This window comes from Nelumbo lutea, chromosome 3 (assembly GCF_056320005.1).
Source record: "Nelumbo lutea isolate HS-2025 chromosome 3, American lotus-T2T, whole genome shotgun sequence".
Lineage (NCBI taxonomy): Eukaryota > Viridiplantae > Streptophyta > Magnoliopsida > Proteales > Nelumbonaceae > Nelumbo > Nelumbo lutea.
In genome coordinates, this window is record NC_142686.1 from 107,094,034 (window position 1) to 107,108,733 (window position 14,700).

At 36.1% G+C, this 14,700-nt stretch overlaps 1 protein-coding gene across 2 annotated transcripts in view; it reads right to left on the reverse strand.

Moving 5' to 3' along the window:
• The window catches only part of LOC148867438 (sucrose nonfermenting 4-like protein), a 35,406-nt gene extending 24,971 nt beyond the window's left edge, over nucleotides 1-10,435 (reverse strand). Inside the window, exons 1-6 of one of the 2 annotated variants that reach the window (XM_088979123.1) lie at nucleotides 9,118-10,435; nucleotides 8,860-8,947; nucleotides 5,238-5,429; nucleotides 3,644-3,751; nucleotides 3,476-3,535; nucleotides 1,935-2,024 (exon numbers count right to left, since the gene is read on the reverse strand). In XM_088979123.1, coding sequence (XP_088835249.1) covers nucleotides 1,935-2,024; nucleotides 3,476-3,535; nucleotides 3,644-3,751; nucleotides 5,238-5,429; nucleotides 8,860-8,947; nucleotides 9,118-9,242 — 663 coding nt within the window. In that variant the 5' untranslated portion in view covers nucleotides 9,243-10,435. Of the gene's footprint in view, nucleotides 1-1,934; nucleotides 2,025-3,475; nucleotides 3,536-3,643; nucleotides 3,779-5,237; nucleotides 5,430-8,859; nucleotides 8,948-9,117 lie in introns of both variants that reach the window. The other variant, XM_088979122.1, reaches the window with a different exon arrangement.
• Between the last annotated feature and the right edge of the window lie 4,265 nt (nucleotides 10,436-14,700).

The window sequence follows — 14,700 nt, forward strand, 5'->3', positions numbered from 1 at the left end:
GGATGCCCAAACACCCGACAATCCACTATAGGTTGGTGTGTATTCTTGTGGAACTCCCTCATCCCATGAAAGTGCAAGAAACAATCCACTGTATCCAAATCTTCCACTGAAGCTGAATACAGTGCCATGTCCTCAGTGTGCAATGAAATTATATGGCTCCGAGCTCTCCTACAAGACATTCTCGATGAGCCATCACCCTTAGTTCCTCTCTTTGTAGACAATGTAAGTGCAATAAAAATTGCACCCAACCCTGTATTCCATGAAAGTACAAAACATATCGAAGTTGAATGCCACTTCATTTGCAATCTACTTCTTGCGAGTATTATTTATCTTCCACATGTGTCCTCCGGCCTCCAACTTGCAGGTTTATTGACAAAAGCAACGACCCGAACTCAACATATATTTCTCATGGACAAACTGATGCTTATTCCTAGGCATCAATTTGAGAGGGAGTGTAGAGATGAAGAGAGTTAGCCGAGGGCAATTTGTGTACTTTTACTTTCTTTCTTGTATAATAGTTTGTTTTGTACACTAACTTATGTATACTAGGGGCAGATTTGCCCTTTTCTCTTTCTAATATAAATATCATTCTTTGGGTGTCAACTGTCACTTTTGACAAACCCACCAAGTGTTGCTCTCTCTGTCTCGATCTGACCCTACCAAAAATAAGTTAATTAGCTTTAGGAGAACAATAGAAAAACAAATAGCTTCAAAACAAAACAAACACAAGGAATGAATAACTGGCAAGTACTAACTAAGGATTAACACTTCACATCTAGATCTGTTCATGGGCCGGGTGGCCCGGCCCGACCCGACCCCCAGACAGGCTTGAACATGGTTATATGCCTATGGGCTTAAATTCGGGCCAAAAAGCCCGGCCCAAATAAATTCGAGCCGAGCTCGAGTTTTGTCAAAATAGCCCGGCCCAAGCCCGGCCCGGCCCGACCTAATATTAGACTTAATGTGAGTAATGTGATTATGTCCATTTGAATAAATTTTTTGATTTAAGAATGTAAAACTGTGTTTTAAAATATAAAAGAAAGGGGAAAAAAACATCTTGTAGGCCCATTGTTCATTTAAATAGGAAAAAAAACTATCGGAATTTTTAATTCTAATTTGAATAGGGAAATTTGTTTTTTTATTAGGTTGGGCTTCGGGCTCGGGCTCAGGCTTCGGGCTTTTTATCAGGGCCGGCTCGGGCCCAAGTTATAGGCCCGTTGGTCGGGCCGGGCTCGGGCTCGGGCCTAGCATATTTCCCTTAATGACAAGTAAAAGCCCGGCCCGAGCCCGGCCCGGCCCATGAACAGGTCTATTCACATCCCAATAATCCCAACACGTTATCAAACTGAATTATCTTCATGATGCTGTACTTCAGCATGACTACACTTCTGCCTTCAATTCTAAATTTACCCTATTAAAGAACTTTAAGAAGTGATCCAAATAGATCATCAAACAAAAGAATTTCTCAAGAACTAAGGCAAAGTTTTGCAATAAACAAACAAATTGTTATCAAACTAAATAATCTTCATGGTGATGTACTTGAGCATGGCTAGACTCCTGCCTTCAATTCTATGCATACCCTTTCATTACAATTTTAATTTTTAAGAAGTGATCCAAATAGATCATCAAACAAAAGGGTTTCTCACAAACTAAGACAAAATTTTGCAATAAACAAACAGCCATACTTCCAAATTTTGGTGATCCCCACAACCATAAAAGAGCATTATCATTTTCCATCAAGGAAAGCAATTTTCTGAAGTATGCTACCATAGCTAGGTAAAATATAAGTCAAGTTAAACTTCATTATCAGTAATGAAGTCTATGGGACACCTCAAAAGTAAAAATACAGTCAGTTGGAAAGATTTGTATTTTCCATACAAATGAATAATACAAATTGCATCTGAAGAAACAGAATGAGAAATTTTTAAGCATACCTCTTTCAAAATCAAGATGAAGTCAGATGCACTAAGAACTCCAACAAATTGCCCCTTGGAGAAATCCCATAGAGGCGCCACAGAAATTCCCTGGAAATTGCTTAACTCAGAAAAAATTATACCTAAGCTATTTATTAGCAAAATATATATGTAAAAAACATATCTAAAACTTAAAAAGATAAAATGGAAAAGAAAGCCTTACAAACCAGATCAAAATATAAATAAAAGGGCTTCAGAACCCTAGATGAACCCATTGGCAATGATATTAGTTCCAAGAACTGTGATGCATCCAGCACTTTTTAATAAGGATCCAAACTCCAAATTACAGATACATCATACCATCCTACTCTAACGTGGAAAGGAAGAACCAAGAGAACAAGGAAAACAAACATCCAGTGCACAAACGTGAACACAAAGTGGAATGTCGTGTCAGGAGTGAAGCAATGGCTGAAGTCCAATTCTACAGAAATGTAAAAGGCCTTGTTCCTTCTATAACAATTTTCAGCTTTTTAGCAAACCAGACCATATACTGAATTTGTTCCAAATTTTTCATTATCCACTAAAAAATGATCTTGTTCTTTCTAAGACTAATCCTTAGTATTAGTAATGCTGAAACCAGATCAATAAATGCAAAGAAACCTCATTCCCAGAATGTAGTTATACGGGCATGGTACAAAAAAAACAGCCCAACACTCACCAGAAAACACATGTCCTGTTGAGACCCAAATACCCCCTCCAGAACCCACTAGGGGAGTGGAGCAGGCCATCACCTATCAGCCATTCACAAGAAGATAGAGGAGCCAGGCGGCAGAGCCCCAGAATTAGTTACACTCAGAGTTGGTTACTCTGCCACCTGAAGATATTCCACCCATGTTATCTGCCAGAGTTAGTTATTCAGAAATCAGAGGATATTCCCTCGGATATTACACCTGTAGGCCAGCTATATAAGGCCATCATCACATAATGAAAGGAATGAATGATTCTCCCTTAATTTTCCTCTCCCTGATTCCAGTTTCTTCCTTCCCTCCCTTCTCTCTTTTCTTTCCATCTTCTGTTTCAAGAGGTCAAGCCTCCCTCGAAGAGGTTTCCGAGGTGAGCGGAAACTCACCATGTCCCCTGGAAAGGGTGACTACATCAATTTTTGGGAGGACCTTTGGTGGTGAGAATCACCTCTTTCTTTGAGATTTCCTATTCTCTAATCTCTATTCCTTGTCCACACTCAAAAACTGCCTTATTCCTCTTTCATCTCTTATCCTAACAGCTGAAGGTCTTGGTGATTGAGTTTAGCAGAGAGATGAGCAACAATGAAGTTTTAGACGTTCCTTTTAAAGCCAAGTGAGAAACCCATGTCTCTATCAGCTTTACTGTGCATGCTTGTACATCCCCTCATCTACAATCTTTTCTTTTAATATATGGTAGAAAACAGTTGTTTTTCATTCAAAAAAAGAGGCATTCATACCATGTAAGGGGAAAGGCACCAGGGAACAACTTAGAAAAAGTACAACTACATAATTCCAACCTTGAAACAATGAGAAAAATACCTGCTCATAGAGAATATGGAATGCTTGTTTCACAGGCAAATTCACTTCCAAGGCAATGACCTGTGATATTGGACATGTAATCAGATAATAATGAATCCTGACCAGTTTGAAGCAGTCAGATTCAAATTTCAAAATGAAAGGTCATAAAGATGGGTGAAGTATCCAAACCTTGCCTGACTCAGGAAGCAACTCATACGCTGTATGTGTAGACAAGAATAAAGAAATACGTTGCCGAGAGACCTCTATATCAGCCTCCGAAATCCTTGGCACTGCCTCCTGCAGGGCACAATCTGACAATGTGACCTGTTCCGTATCGCATAATAACATACAGAAAAATAACAAAATAAATTATTTGACACAATATAACCACCGTTGTCCACATTTTCAGCCTTCTATCAAAAATAAGGTAATCTTATTATATATTAAAAAAATACCTTCCATTGGTTGTGAAAATTTGTGTGCTAACACATGCAATTACTTCTTTTATCCTTCTTTTGATCATAAACTATATGTTTACCTTGAACTAATTTAAGTAATGGGAATATAATGAAATTACAACAAAGGTTGAATGTAGTTACTAGTCAGGAAGAAAAGACAAAACGTATAACTTATGTCATAGAAATCTTAACAAAAAATGTTGGATTTTATAATACACACCTAGAATTGCAAATTTTAAGTCCAATTACCTCAGAATCACAAATGGACTGTGATTACCTTCAACTCTTTATGAGAACAATGATGTACATGGTAAATGGTTACTATAAACACTGAACAGAAAGAATAAAAACCAAAAGTGCTTTGGGATAATAATTTAGCTAACTTTATTATATGGAACAAAGGACTTGGAAAACATCCAAAGTGATTATCTTATACACAACAAAATAAGACAGTTTTTGGATGAAGTGGCACTATTTTGAAATGGATTCCAAGGGAACGGAAAGCTATCTATATCTATATTAGAAAGAAGAAATAGGGCAAGCCAAGAGTCCTCTCACCATAGAGCTCGCATGTACTTCCTTCTCTGCTCATTTCTCACACATGCAGTTATCTATTTCTAAATTAAATTGCTAAATAGTAAAAATATAATAAGTCACAAAAAAAATCCTCTAAGATCTTAAGTTTCTCTAATAAAACTCATCATTGTTCTCTGTAATAAGATTACTCTTACATCTCTCTATCTCCCAATAATTAATGTCTGTAACATCTCCCCTCCTCCATTAAATCCCTTCTTTCCTCTTAAGTTTCTCTTGACCCCTTTTGACTCTCTCAATAAAGAATGGGTTTAAAATAGGTTGGGTTGAGCTAAGGGCCAACTCAAGACTAACCCTACAAATGGACCCTGGCTTGGACCCAAACTGATGTCAAAACCTAAATTTGCCAACCCAAACCTAACCAAATCTCTATTCAACCCCACGCATTGCATGGGTTTACTTGCTAGTAGCTGATGAATTTGAAGATCAGAGTTTGCAAAGAAAAGATGTACAGCTAGTCATCATTGCCATATATCTTTCTACAAGCTGCAGCTTTGAGATGAACCTTTTTTCTATTAATTCTCACCTTGAATCATCCCTGTTGTTGTATTTCTCTCATGCATATAATTCAAACTTCATCATTATTGTTTAAAATAAAGAACACGGAAAATACCAAAAAAAAATCCAGGATGAAATCTAGAGTACAATCTTGTAGGGGATCCGAAATGGAGGCTAAGAGTTCCATCTATCTAGTTACAACCTCAACAAATGAAGTGTTATAATATACTTACCACACGCTGAAACACATCATTATCCACATCCATGTGGGTCCTGGTTCCAGGCATGTCAGGACTTAAGATTGAAGGAATAGAGTCAGGCTCCCTAGATAATAGGACAGTAACAGTGTTCACTATCCCATAATTTCCCTTTATATAAGGTTGACGTTCATCATGCCGCCATTCTCCATCGACAAAAAACTTGTACTGCATGTAAAGGGCATTTAAAAAGAAAAGAAACTTTGAGAATTAGATGTGCACAACGGCACAGAAATGTATATGCATGCAGACATCATCCTATCCATCAAAATCACCACATATAATGATCTTGTCATAGTACTACTCACCACTCTTGGCAATACCCCAGCAGCTTATGAAATTGAGAGAATCCTGTATGGTTAAATAAATTCAAAGAATTTCTACCAGTTCATAAGCATATCGTTCTATTGAATATAAATGGCAACAAGTGAGACCCATCCCATCAACCCAACACCAGATAATTGACATCTGGGTTTGTTGAGTTGATTTAATCATCCCATAAATATTATACAAGAAAAGTTGGGTAAAAAGAAATAAAAGTAAGGTTTTAGAAGATAGTAACATGGACTTTTATTAGTATGTATTGCAATTCCTATTTAACTGATCATTATGAAACATATATAACCAAATTAGAAAAAAAAACAAAAGAATCAGTGACTGGAAAAATGTATATCCATAGGGGAATACTACAAGATTGTTATCAATCACCACAACTGACAAATCATATCAATGAAAGCCACCACATATCATCATAGTAATGCATATCTGGTACATCCATCAAATTCACAGAGACTAAATTTTGCTACCAAATGCTGCTAATTAAAAAGAAAAAGCCATTGTTAAGCACTTTGTTCAGGATAAAAATTTTAAAACCTACTATTATTTACACAAGGACCACCTTTTTTCTTCACCCAATCATGCCAATTAAAAGACAAACTTAGATGTGTCATTTAGGATAATGTTTAGATAGTATGTCAGGGAAAAGAGCTTTAGGGGCTCACTATTTGGAATCCAATGTATGAATTAATTCCAATTAAATCATTTTGAACTGATCAGTCAAAAATATAGTGTTGGATCAACATCCCTGAAACCCCTGAGTAGCCCCAAAAGTTTAGAACATTTTGAACTGACTTCAACTAATCCTTCTACCTTTGACCTATGGCACAGGGGCCCTTCATTTTACCCAAGGTACCCATGTCAGAGAGTACAAGAAAGAGGCATGAATATGAGATATTTCCCGGATTGGACAAACCAATATCGATTTGTCCAGAACTATGTTTTGATTGACTGGGCATTCACCCTGTACAAGTTAATAATTAAAACAATAGTTTGCAAATTAGTAATTGAAGCTTGACTGCACACAATTGCAAAACAGGAATGCCCCCCATAATGTCATGTAATATGTCTAGGGATCAAATGTATTGGGATTAAGGGAGTTAAAAGGGCTGTAATATGTCCAGACTCCACAACTATGTTTTGAGTGACTGGGCATTCACCCTGGACAAGTTACAATTAAAACAATAGTTTGAAAATTAGCAGTTAAAAATTATGGAAATAAAAACATAAATAATGGAATAATTATTTTAGCAGTTAAAAATTATGAATTTGCAAATGATGTGTATCTTAGAAAATTTAATATATTTGATATATTTTAAGTTAACATTATATATTTTTATAAATTTTTAATTTATATTTTAATTACATTTTATAATAACGTGTTTATTGTTTACAAAAATAAAAATATTGTTAACTAAACATTTGAGAATTAATTTTTAGTTGACTTTTGGTTAATAATCAAAATTAAAAATAGTAAAATAGAAAATAATCAATATAATAATTCACATATAATAGTTGCATATGTTTTGTGCCTTGAAGTTCAATAGAAAATAACATAATAATAGCTTTGCGCATGTATTAATTTTTAAAAAATATATATAATATGTTCCCAGATTCTTGAATGATACAATATCAATAAAATTTTATGATTTTTATGCATCCCACTATATTAATTGTAGTATATTTCTTCACATATACCTTTAGAATATACATTTTTTGTGTATCTATACACTAATTATGGCTATTTTGATCTTAAAAATAATTTTTTTATGAATGAATGGTGATCTTAAAAATAATGTTATTAATATGTTTATGGAATTTATATGCATTTTTCGGCGTATCCATATTTTTTCATTCGTATCCATGCACTTCCAAAATGTATCCGTATCCGAATCCAAGTGGTCCGATATGATACCCGATATCGATACCTTAACCCTTGATTTATATTTAGCAGCTAATTAAATTGGTATAATTCAACATTTCATCTTAAAAAAAAAAAGGAATGATAACAACTTTTCAAGTTCAGGCTACAGAAAAGAATGTGAAGTTCTTGATAATCATTGCTGTCATCATCATCTAGGCCTTTTCCTTTAAAAATAACATCATCATCATTATTTAAACCTTATTAGCCCAACTATGTATGGTCAGCTACATGGATCCTGTTTCGAAATTCTGTCCTGCTTAATGGCATACCCATAGTTTTTTTTTTGTCGGTACATATTCATTTTTTTAATCAGAAACGATAACTTTCATTAGAGATAAATTAACCTAAAATACAAAATTCAACCCTTATTAGAAAAGGTTGATCCAATAAACATCAAACATTACAGCACTGCCCAAAAAAGACTCTCCCTTGCAGTCCCTTGTATTGCTGGGGCATCAGCAAAACCATTTGCTGATCTCCTTACCCACGTCAGTACATATCCATTGTTAAATTATGAGCGCTTAAATCATTTCTCACTACCTTGACCCATGTCCTTTTTGGTCTGCCCCAAGTCCTTCTAGGTGTAGGTGGTCTTTTATGCATGTGATCAAACCATCTAAGTCTACTTTCTCTCATTTTATTGCCAATTGCAGTGACTCCTAGGTTCCTTCGAATTACTTCGTTTCTGACCCTATCCTTTCTAGTTTTTCTGTTCATCCATGTTAGCATATGGAATTCTGCCACACACATTTTTTTATTGGGCATGTTGTTTCTTGACAAGTGTGATTATGTGAAGTTCTTCATAATGATTCCCAAATCTTTTCTTCCTTATCAAAGTAGGTTGATTCAATTCTATAAGATATTCTGGACCCAAAATCTAGTTATCATCTTGATACAGAGTATCATACCATGTCTTTTAACGTAAACCAAATGAATCAATTTTCATGGCCCTAATAAATACAATAAGTTGTTTTAAGTTTTAAGTAATGGGAATACTTTTATGTGAACAATCTACCATAAACCATTATCGTTTTTGCAAATTATGTGTTATTTGATTTAAGTTTTTCCATTAAGGTGATGTATGAACGTGGTATGTCCATCCAGTGAAATTGTAAATAAGCAACTATAGAAGAACAACAATTGAGTGTCTTGAAGAATCCACACGGGTACAGGATTTACAAGGAAAAGTCTATACAATTGCAAACGGTTAAGAACAAGATCAAACTGCCAACTCTCTTAAGTTTTCATACTTACTGTTAGATTTGATAGAGAGCAGCTATCTTGCATTAAATGGAGGAATTGTGACAATAATTAAAAAACATGCTCATGTAAAATTACCTGGTGATGTCCTGGTGTTAAACTGCAAATAGCCTGAAATACAGTGGGACAGCCCTCGACAGGGGACATCGGCAAATGTTCAGACCACCTGAAAGGGATAGTTACCGATTATAACCTCTTAAACAGATAACAGAACAAAAAATACTCATTAGCTTCAGATGAACAATTTTCTGCTGGATAACCAAGTTGAAACCGCATCAAATCTAGAACAACAGGAAACCCCAAATTAATACAAAAATATGATTATTCAAATCTCACCTCGTGAAAGAACCGCTGAGGAATACTCTTCTTCCCCCATAAGGCCACACAAACCTCATGGGAACTAAGGTTGTACCAGCAACCCCACTAGCTTCCGGCACAGAATCTGTACCCGAAGAGTACATTTCTCCAATCTTATGCAGAAATATGCGAAAACCAATCCTCAAAAAGACAAATCAATAGTCCCCTTATTTTGGTTGCTCTCCGTAAAATGCAGAAACACCCAATTCACACAACCATCTTGTAGACATATACAACCTTTTCACATTAATAAACTGCCAAAAATTAAACACCCCCCATGTCAACTGTATAAGCAAAACCCATCCAAAGTCCAATCCCACGATTAAAAACAGTGATCTTAACTCCGTCCAACAGGGATCCTCCACACCACCGCAGAGGACCCCTCAGTAATGATACATTACGGGCCAGCAAATCGAACCAGTCTCGCCAGAAAACTTCTAACGCAACCAACAATCACAGTCAAACCCGCGAACTTCAACGCCGGAACACCGGAAAAACGACAGCAGCGCGTCAAACCCTACAACTCCTGTCATACAAACTGTTCAAATCAAACATCCGATAACCCTAATTCCCCCGTTTTCCCTTCCGGATTCATCCCAAAGCCCACCAAATCAAGCACCTGAACCACGCACGACCCTCGATTTGCAAAAGCTCTGTAACCACTATATAGCCAATCCACGAAACTGAATCAGTTTAAATCAGCCAAAGGGAATACTCTCTTGATCTGCACCGTACCCAGGCCCAGGCAAACAAATCTCAAACCCTAAAATACCGGCATCCGAACCCCCAACCCCCCACCCCACCCCAATGAAAAATATGTGAAGAAAAAGTTACCCTTTTAGGAAAACGCCCAAAAAGCAGAACGAAGAACGCTAACCCTAGAATAAGCTAACCCAGAGGAAGACGATAGAGAAATCTCACTGGATATTCGACATTGTTGGATCTCAAAGCTCTGCTGATTCTTAGTGAAAATAAGAACATAATAATAAGAATATTAATATTAGTATTAATAAGAAGAGATGACAAAATAAAGACGTGGAAATTAAAATTATTAAATTAAAAAAGCAAAGAACAACAGCAGTAAATATATGCAAATTAAAAAGTGATTTAGAAAAAATATATATTTAAAAAAAAATCGATGTCTTTCTCTTCTCAACCCCCTTTCCCAAAACAAAACGTCCAGAGGGAGAATAAATACCAAGGCCAAAACAATAGACAGAGGGTTTGAGAACGGGCAGCGGGCAATGAAAACAGACCTGGCTGAGCAGACATCAATCTCAGCGTACCGTTGTTGTGCACTTGTAAGCTCGGCCCATCGATGGGACCCTAAAGTATACAAGCCTCGACCCTGTCCATGTTAGACTGACCGTGATTCCCGGGCAGCTCCGCTAAGGAAAAAATAAAAAGGTTCTGATGAGAGCATCAGGGCTAAAGGAGCTGCCCTTAATTTTAAACCGTTGGATTGGATCATTTAGTTAATGTAGGCTACACTTCTGCCACTGGATTTTTTTTTCTTTTTTTGCAATGGATAAAAGATCCCACGTTCCCAGCGGAATAATTGTTATAAACACACTATGTTGTAAAATATGAATGAAATGCAACATCTTCTATTCAATACAAAGTGGATTTTGTTAATTAAGGATTAAAGTATCGATATCGGGTATCATATCGGATAATTTAGATATGAATATGTTTCAGAAATGCATAAATAGGAACAAAAAATATAGAAATGCTTGGATACACTTAGTAAATGCTTACAATTTTAATAATTATATTAATAACTTCAAGTTTAATGTTAAAATGACTATGAACAATGTATAAATACATAAAAAAATTATATATTTTAATGTATATCTAAATAAATATATTACTAAGATAATAAGATAATAATATACTTATGATTACATGTCAATAGCACAAATGACATTTTTCTAATATCTTATCTCAATAATTCTTACCAATAAATGAGAGATTGAAGATGATGTTTATCCATAGAAATAAGGTGGGTGGATAAGAAGGGGCGCACGTAAAATCTTATGTAATAGATGAATACCAATTAGATAAAATGAAAGTTTTATAAAACATTTATATGGTTTGGTATGTAGCCTAAAGTATAAAGTTCGGAAATCAAGAAATAACATGTCAACAAATAAGTATGGCTAAAATGTGTATATTAATATGGATGAGTGGAAAAACCATAAAGGGTAGGATTAAAGAAATGAAGTCATTAAAATAACTTAATCTGTTGTAATTTAAAAATGAACTAGAAGGGCAAGAGATGGGCCAAAAAAGTACATGGGTGGAAGTAGCTATAAGTGATTCCATGTTTGGCATCCATTGGGAGAATCGTTTATAGCAATTCCCACAATTCTCGAGATGAGAATCATGTTTAGGTTCGATTGCTTTTTAGAATTAGTTCGGTTCTAGATAAAATCCCAACCCAATACGAGTGATTTTATGAAGTGAAAATTTGTCGCTTTTTATGATGAGAAATCTCCTCACAATAATTCTTGTTACGAGCACTATTCATTTTTCAAACACGTCTGCCCATGTCCAATGTACAAACATAGTGTAAACACCTTACCCTCGTTAGCCTAAACACTCAGAATCCAAATTACCTTGATCTTAACACAATCGAATCGATCAAACCACACCTTTAGACTCCGGACACACCAAAACACCTCCCCATGAAAATTTAACCCTAGATTCCCACATTTGTCCCTCCATTAAACTAAGATTTCATTCCGAGACATCCCATTGACTCAAATTCCTACGATCCTGACCCTCTAAGACTGATCAGACCTATCATCAGATCCAAGACACCTTCAAATACCCACCTGTAAAAAATTCATCAAAAAACACCTTTGTGTACCCTATATCGCACCAAGATTCAATTTTAAGGGTCCAAATGGACCATATTCAAAATATGCCCGATTTGGGCCCAGTTGGCCTAATTTAACCTTACCAATCACATTAGACTACCCAAAAACCCTACCATATGAAAATTCATCCAAAACATACCTTGTTTGCCCCTCGATCACACAAATATTATATTTCGAGGCCCCTAGATTAACCGAGTAGAACCCTTTCTAGATCTTCCCAATCTAAGCCTAGTTGGACCAATCTAACCCCACCAATCAATTCATAATGCCCAAAAACCCCAATCCAAATAAAATTCATTCAAAAATACCCTCATTTACCCTTCCATCTAAAAAGATTCCATTTTGGTTTATCTTGTTAATCCGCTCACACAAACCTCTTCAACACAGACCCATCTCAACCAATTTGTTTTTGGCCCATAAATCCCCACCATTGAACCAAAAACCCGGCCTAACCCCTTTAGACCCGGTTTGACCCCACTTTTTCCAAATTATTAAAACACCCTTAAATTTTATTGAATTTACAAAATTGCCCCTTAGCCCTAATATAAAAATTAACATATATTTATCATTAAGGCTAATACACTATTCACTCTCCCTAACCCTTAGATATACAGTGGCGGAGCGGCGGAAATCTCTCTCCACTGATCCCTCTCTATTTCTCTCTCACAGTTTTCTTCTTCTCCTTATCCTCCTCCCCCTTCATCATCATCATCATCTTCTTCTTCTTCTTCCATTGTCATTCGTTTCCCTCTTCTCTCCCCTATTCAAACGAAACTAGTGAGTGGCAAGCGACAATCCTCAGGCCTCTCCTTCTTATTTCCTCTTTCTTCTTCTTTCTTCTTCCTCCTCCTTTCTTTATTTCCGTTCGTCACCGCAGCGACGGATTCGAACCAGTTGCAGCGGCAAACCCCCCTCCATTAGATCTCTCTCCGCTTCTACTTACGAATCCAACAAAATCGTTCTTCCTTGCTCCGGTCGTCGCTACCTACGAATCCGACAGAGCATACAGTCATCGGCGAAACATCATTTTCTACCATATCTAGTAAAGACCCCGTCATTTTCGGCATCGCTTCTTCTTTCTCCACCATTTCCGGTGGTTTCTTCTCTTGTTTTGCTCTCGGCAGTAGGTAGCAAACCAAGACCTTCCCGGTTCCACGAGCCTGAATCAAGCAAGTTGGGGAACCCATTTTCAGCTTGCCCGTACATAGAAAGCGGAAGCAGGATCCGCTCGACCTCTATAATCTGATAACGACCCCAAAGTACATCGATTTCACTGGAATTCCCATCTGTAGCATTAACCAATCGGCCAATACAATCTCAGGCAACTACAAACTCAATCTTCTTGTTTCATCTCTGTCAAAGACGATTAGAGGTTGGGGAATAGACCGATGGAGTAGGTTCCATCAAACTCACCCCAGTATATCTGTTATTCAGCCCAATCTAACCTAGATTTTACTATGTTTCATGTGTTGTTAAAGTTAATATTGTTTAGTTCTGCACAACTTTGATTTTGGTCCTCAGTTGGTTGTAGTTTTCTTCAAATTTGATTACAGAGGCATGATTTCAATTGTCACATTTTCTGGTAGCCTTGTTTGTTTTTTTAGTTTATTTTATTTTATTTTTCTTTAAGTTAGTGATTTTATATCAGAACTAGCTTATACTTGCTTGTGCATGATAAAGTATGATTTGTTTAGTTTTATTTGATCCAATTAATGCTTTGAGAGTGCTAATGCATCAATCTTTTCTTTAATAAATCCCTTTTACCTCATATACATAACTTCGGTTTGTATTGGTTTTGATCATTTTCATTTTATGTTATAGTCTTTATAGATGGATATACACGTGTAAAAATCCATTAAAATCAATATCAAGAAGTGACAATCACCACTAATTTGTTTTGCGAACTAAAATATGATCGGTAATAAGGACAAGTGAGTGACATACATCCACAACCTGATATTGATACATGTTAAGAAGGGCTCATAGTCCATGGTTGATTGTAGGCAGAAGATTAAGAACATATTCAATTCATTAGTTGTAATACACTACTTGACATTTGAAAACTAACCTTTACATTATATCTTCAATGGTCTTCATCGCATCTACAGTTGATGACCTATCTTCTAAAGAAGCGAAACATGTGATGACATCTAACTACAAATAGCAAAATTCCAACCAAATGAACCAACACAATGGCAACTATAATGGACATCGGCCAAATAATGGACTAAGTCAAGACTTTCAAGATGGATCTATTGTGTTCCAAATTTGCTTAGCGCCCGATTTTTTATCAATGCACTATATGATCCCCAACTCATCCCTGGACGCGTGATAACATGTTAAAAAAAAATCTTAAGATTCCAATTCTTAACCCAAAGTCCTCAAAATTCATCGTTGACATTGCATGATGTCCAATCTAATGACCCTGATTGACCCCCTCCACACCATGATCATCAAACTTAAAACCTTAAATTTTTCGCATCAAATCCATACTTTTGTTACAACCAACTAAATATTCAACTTATTGACCTAGTTTATCCGAAACCCGTAAGGCCAAAAATACCCCCTCATTCCAAATTATCAAAACACCCTCCAAGCTAAAATTATGAAAATACCCTTCTAAACCCAAATTATGAAATTACCCTTTGAACCCCCCAAAATACCCTCTATGAACCCAAAT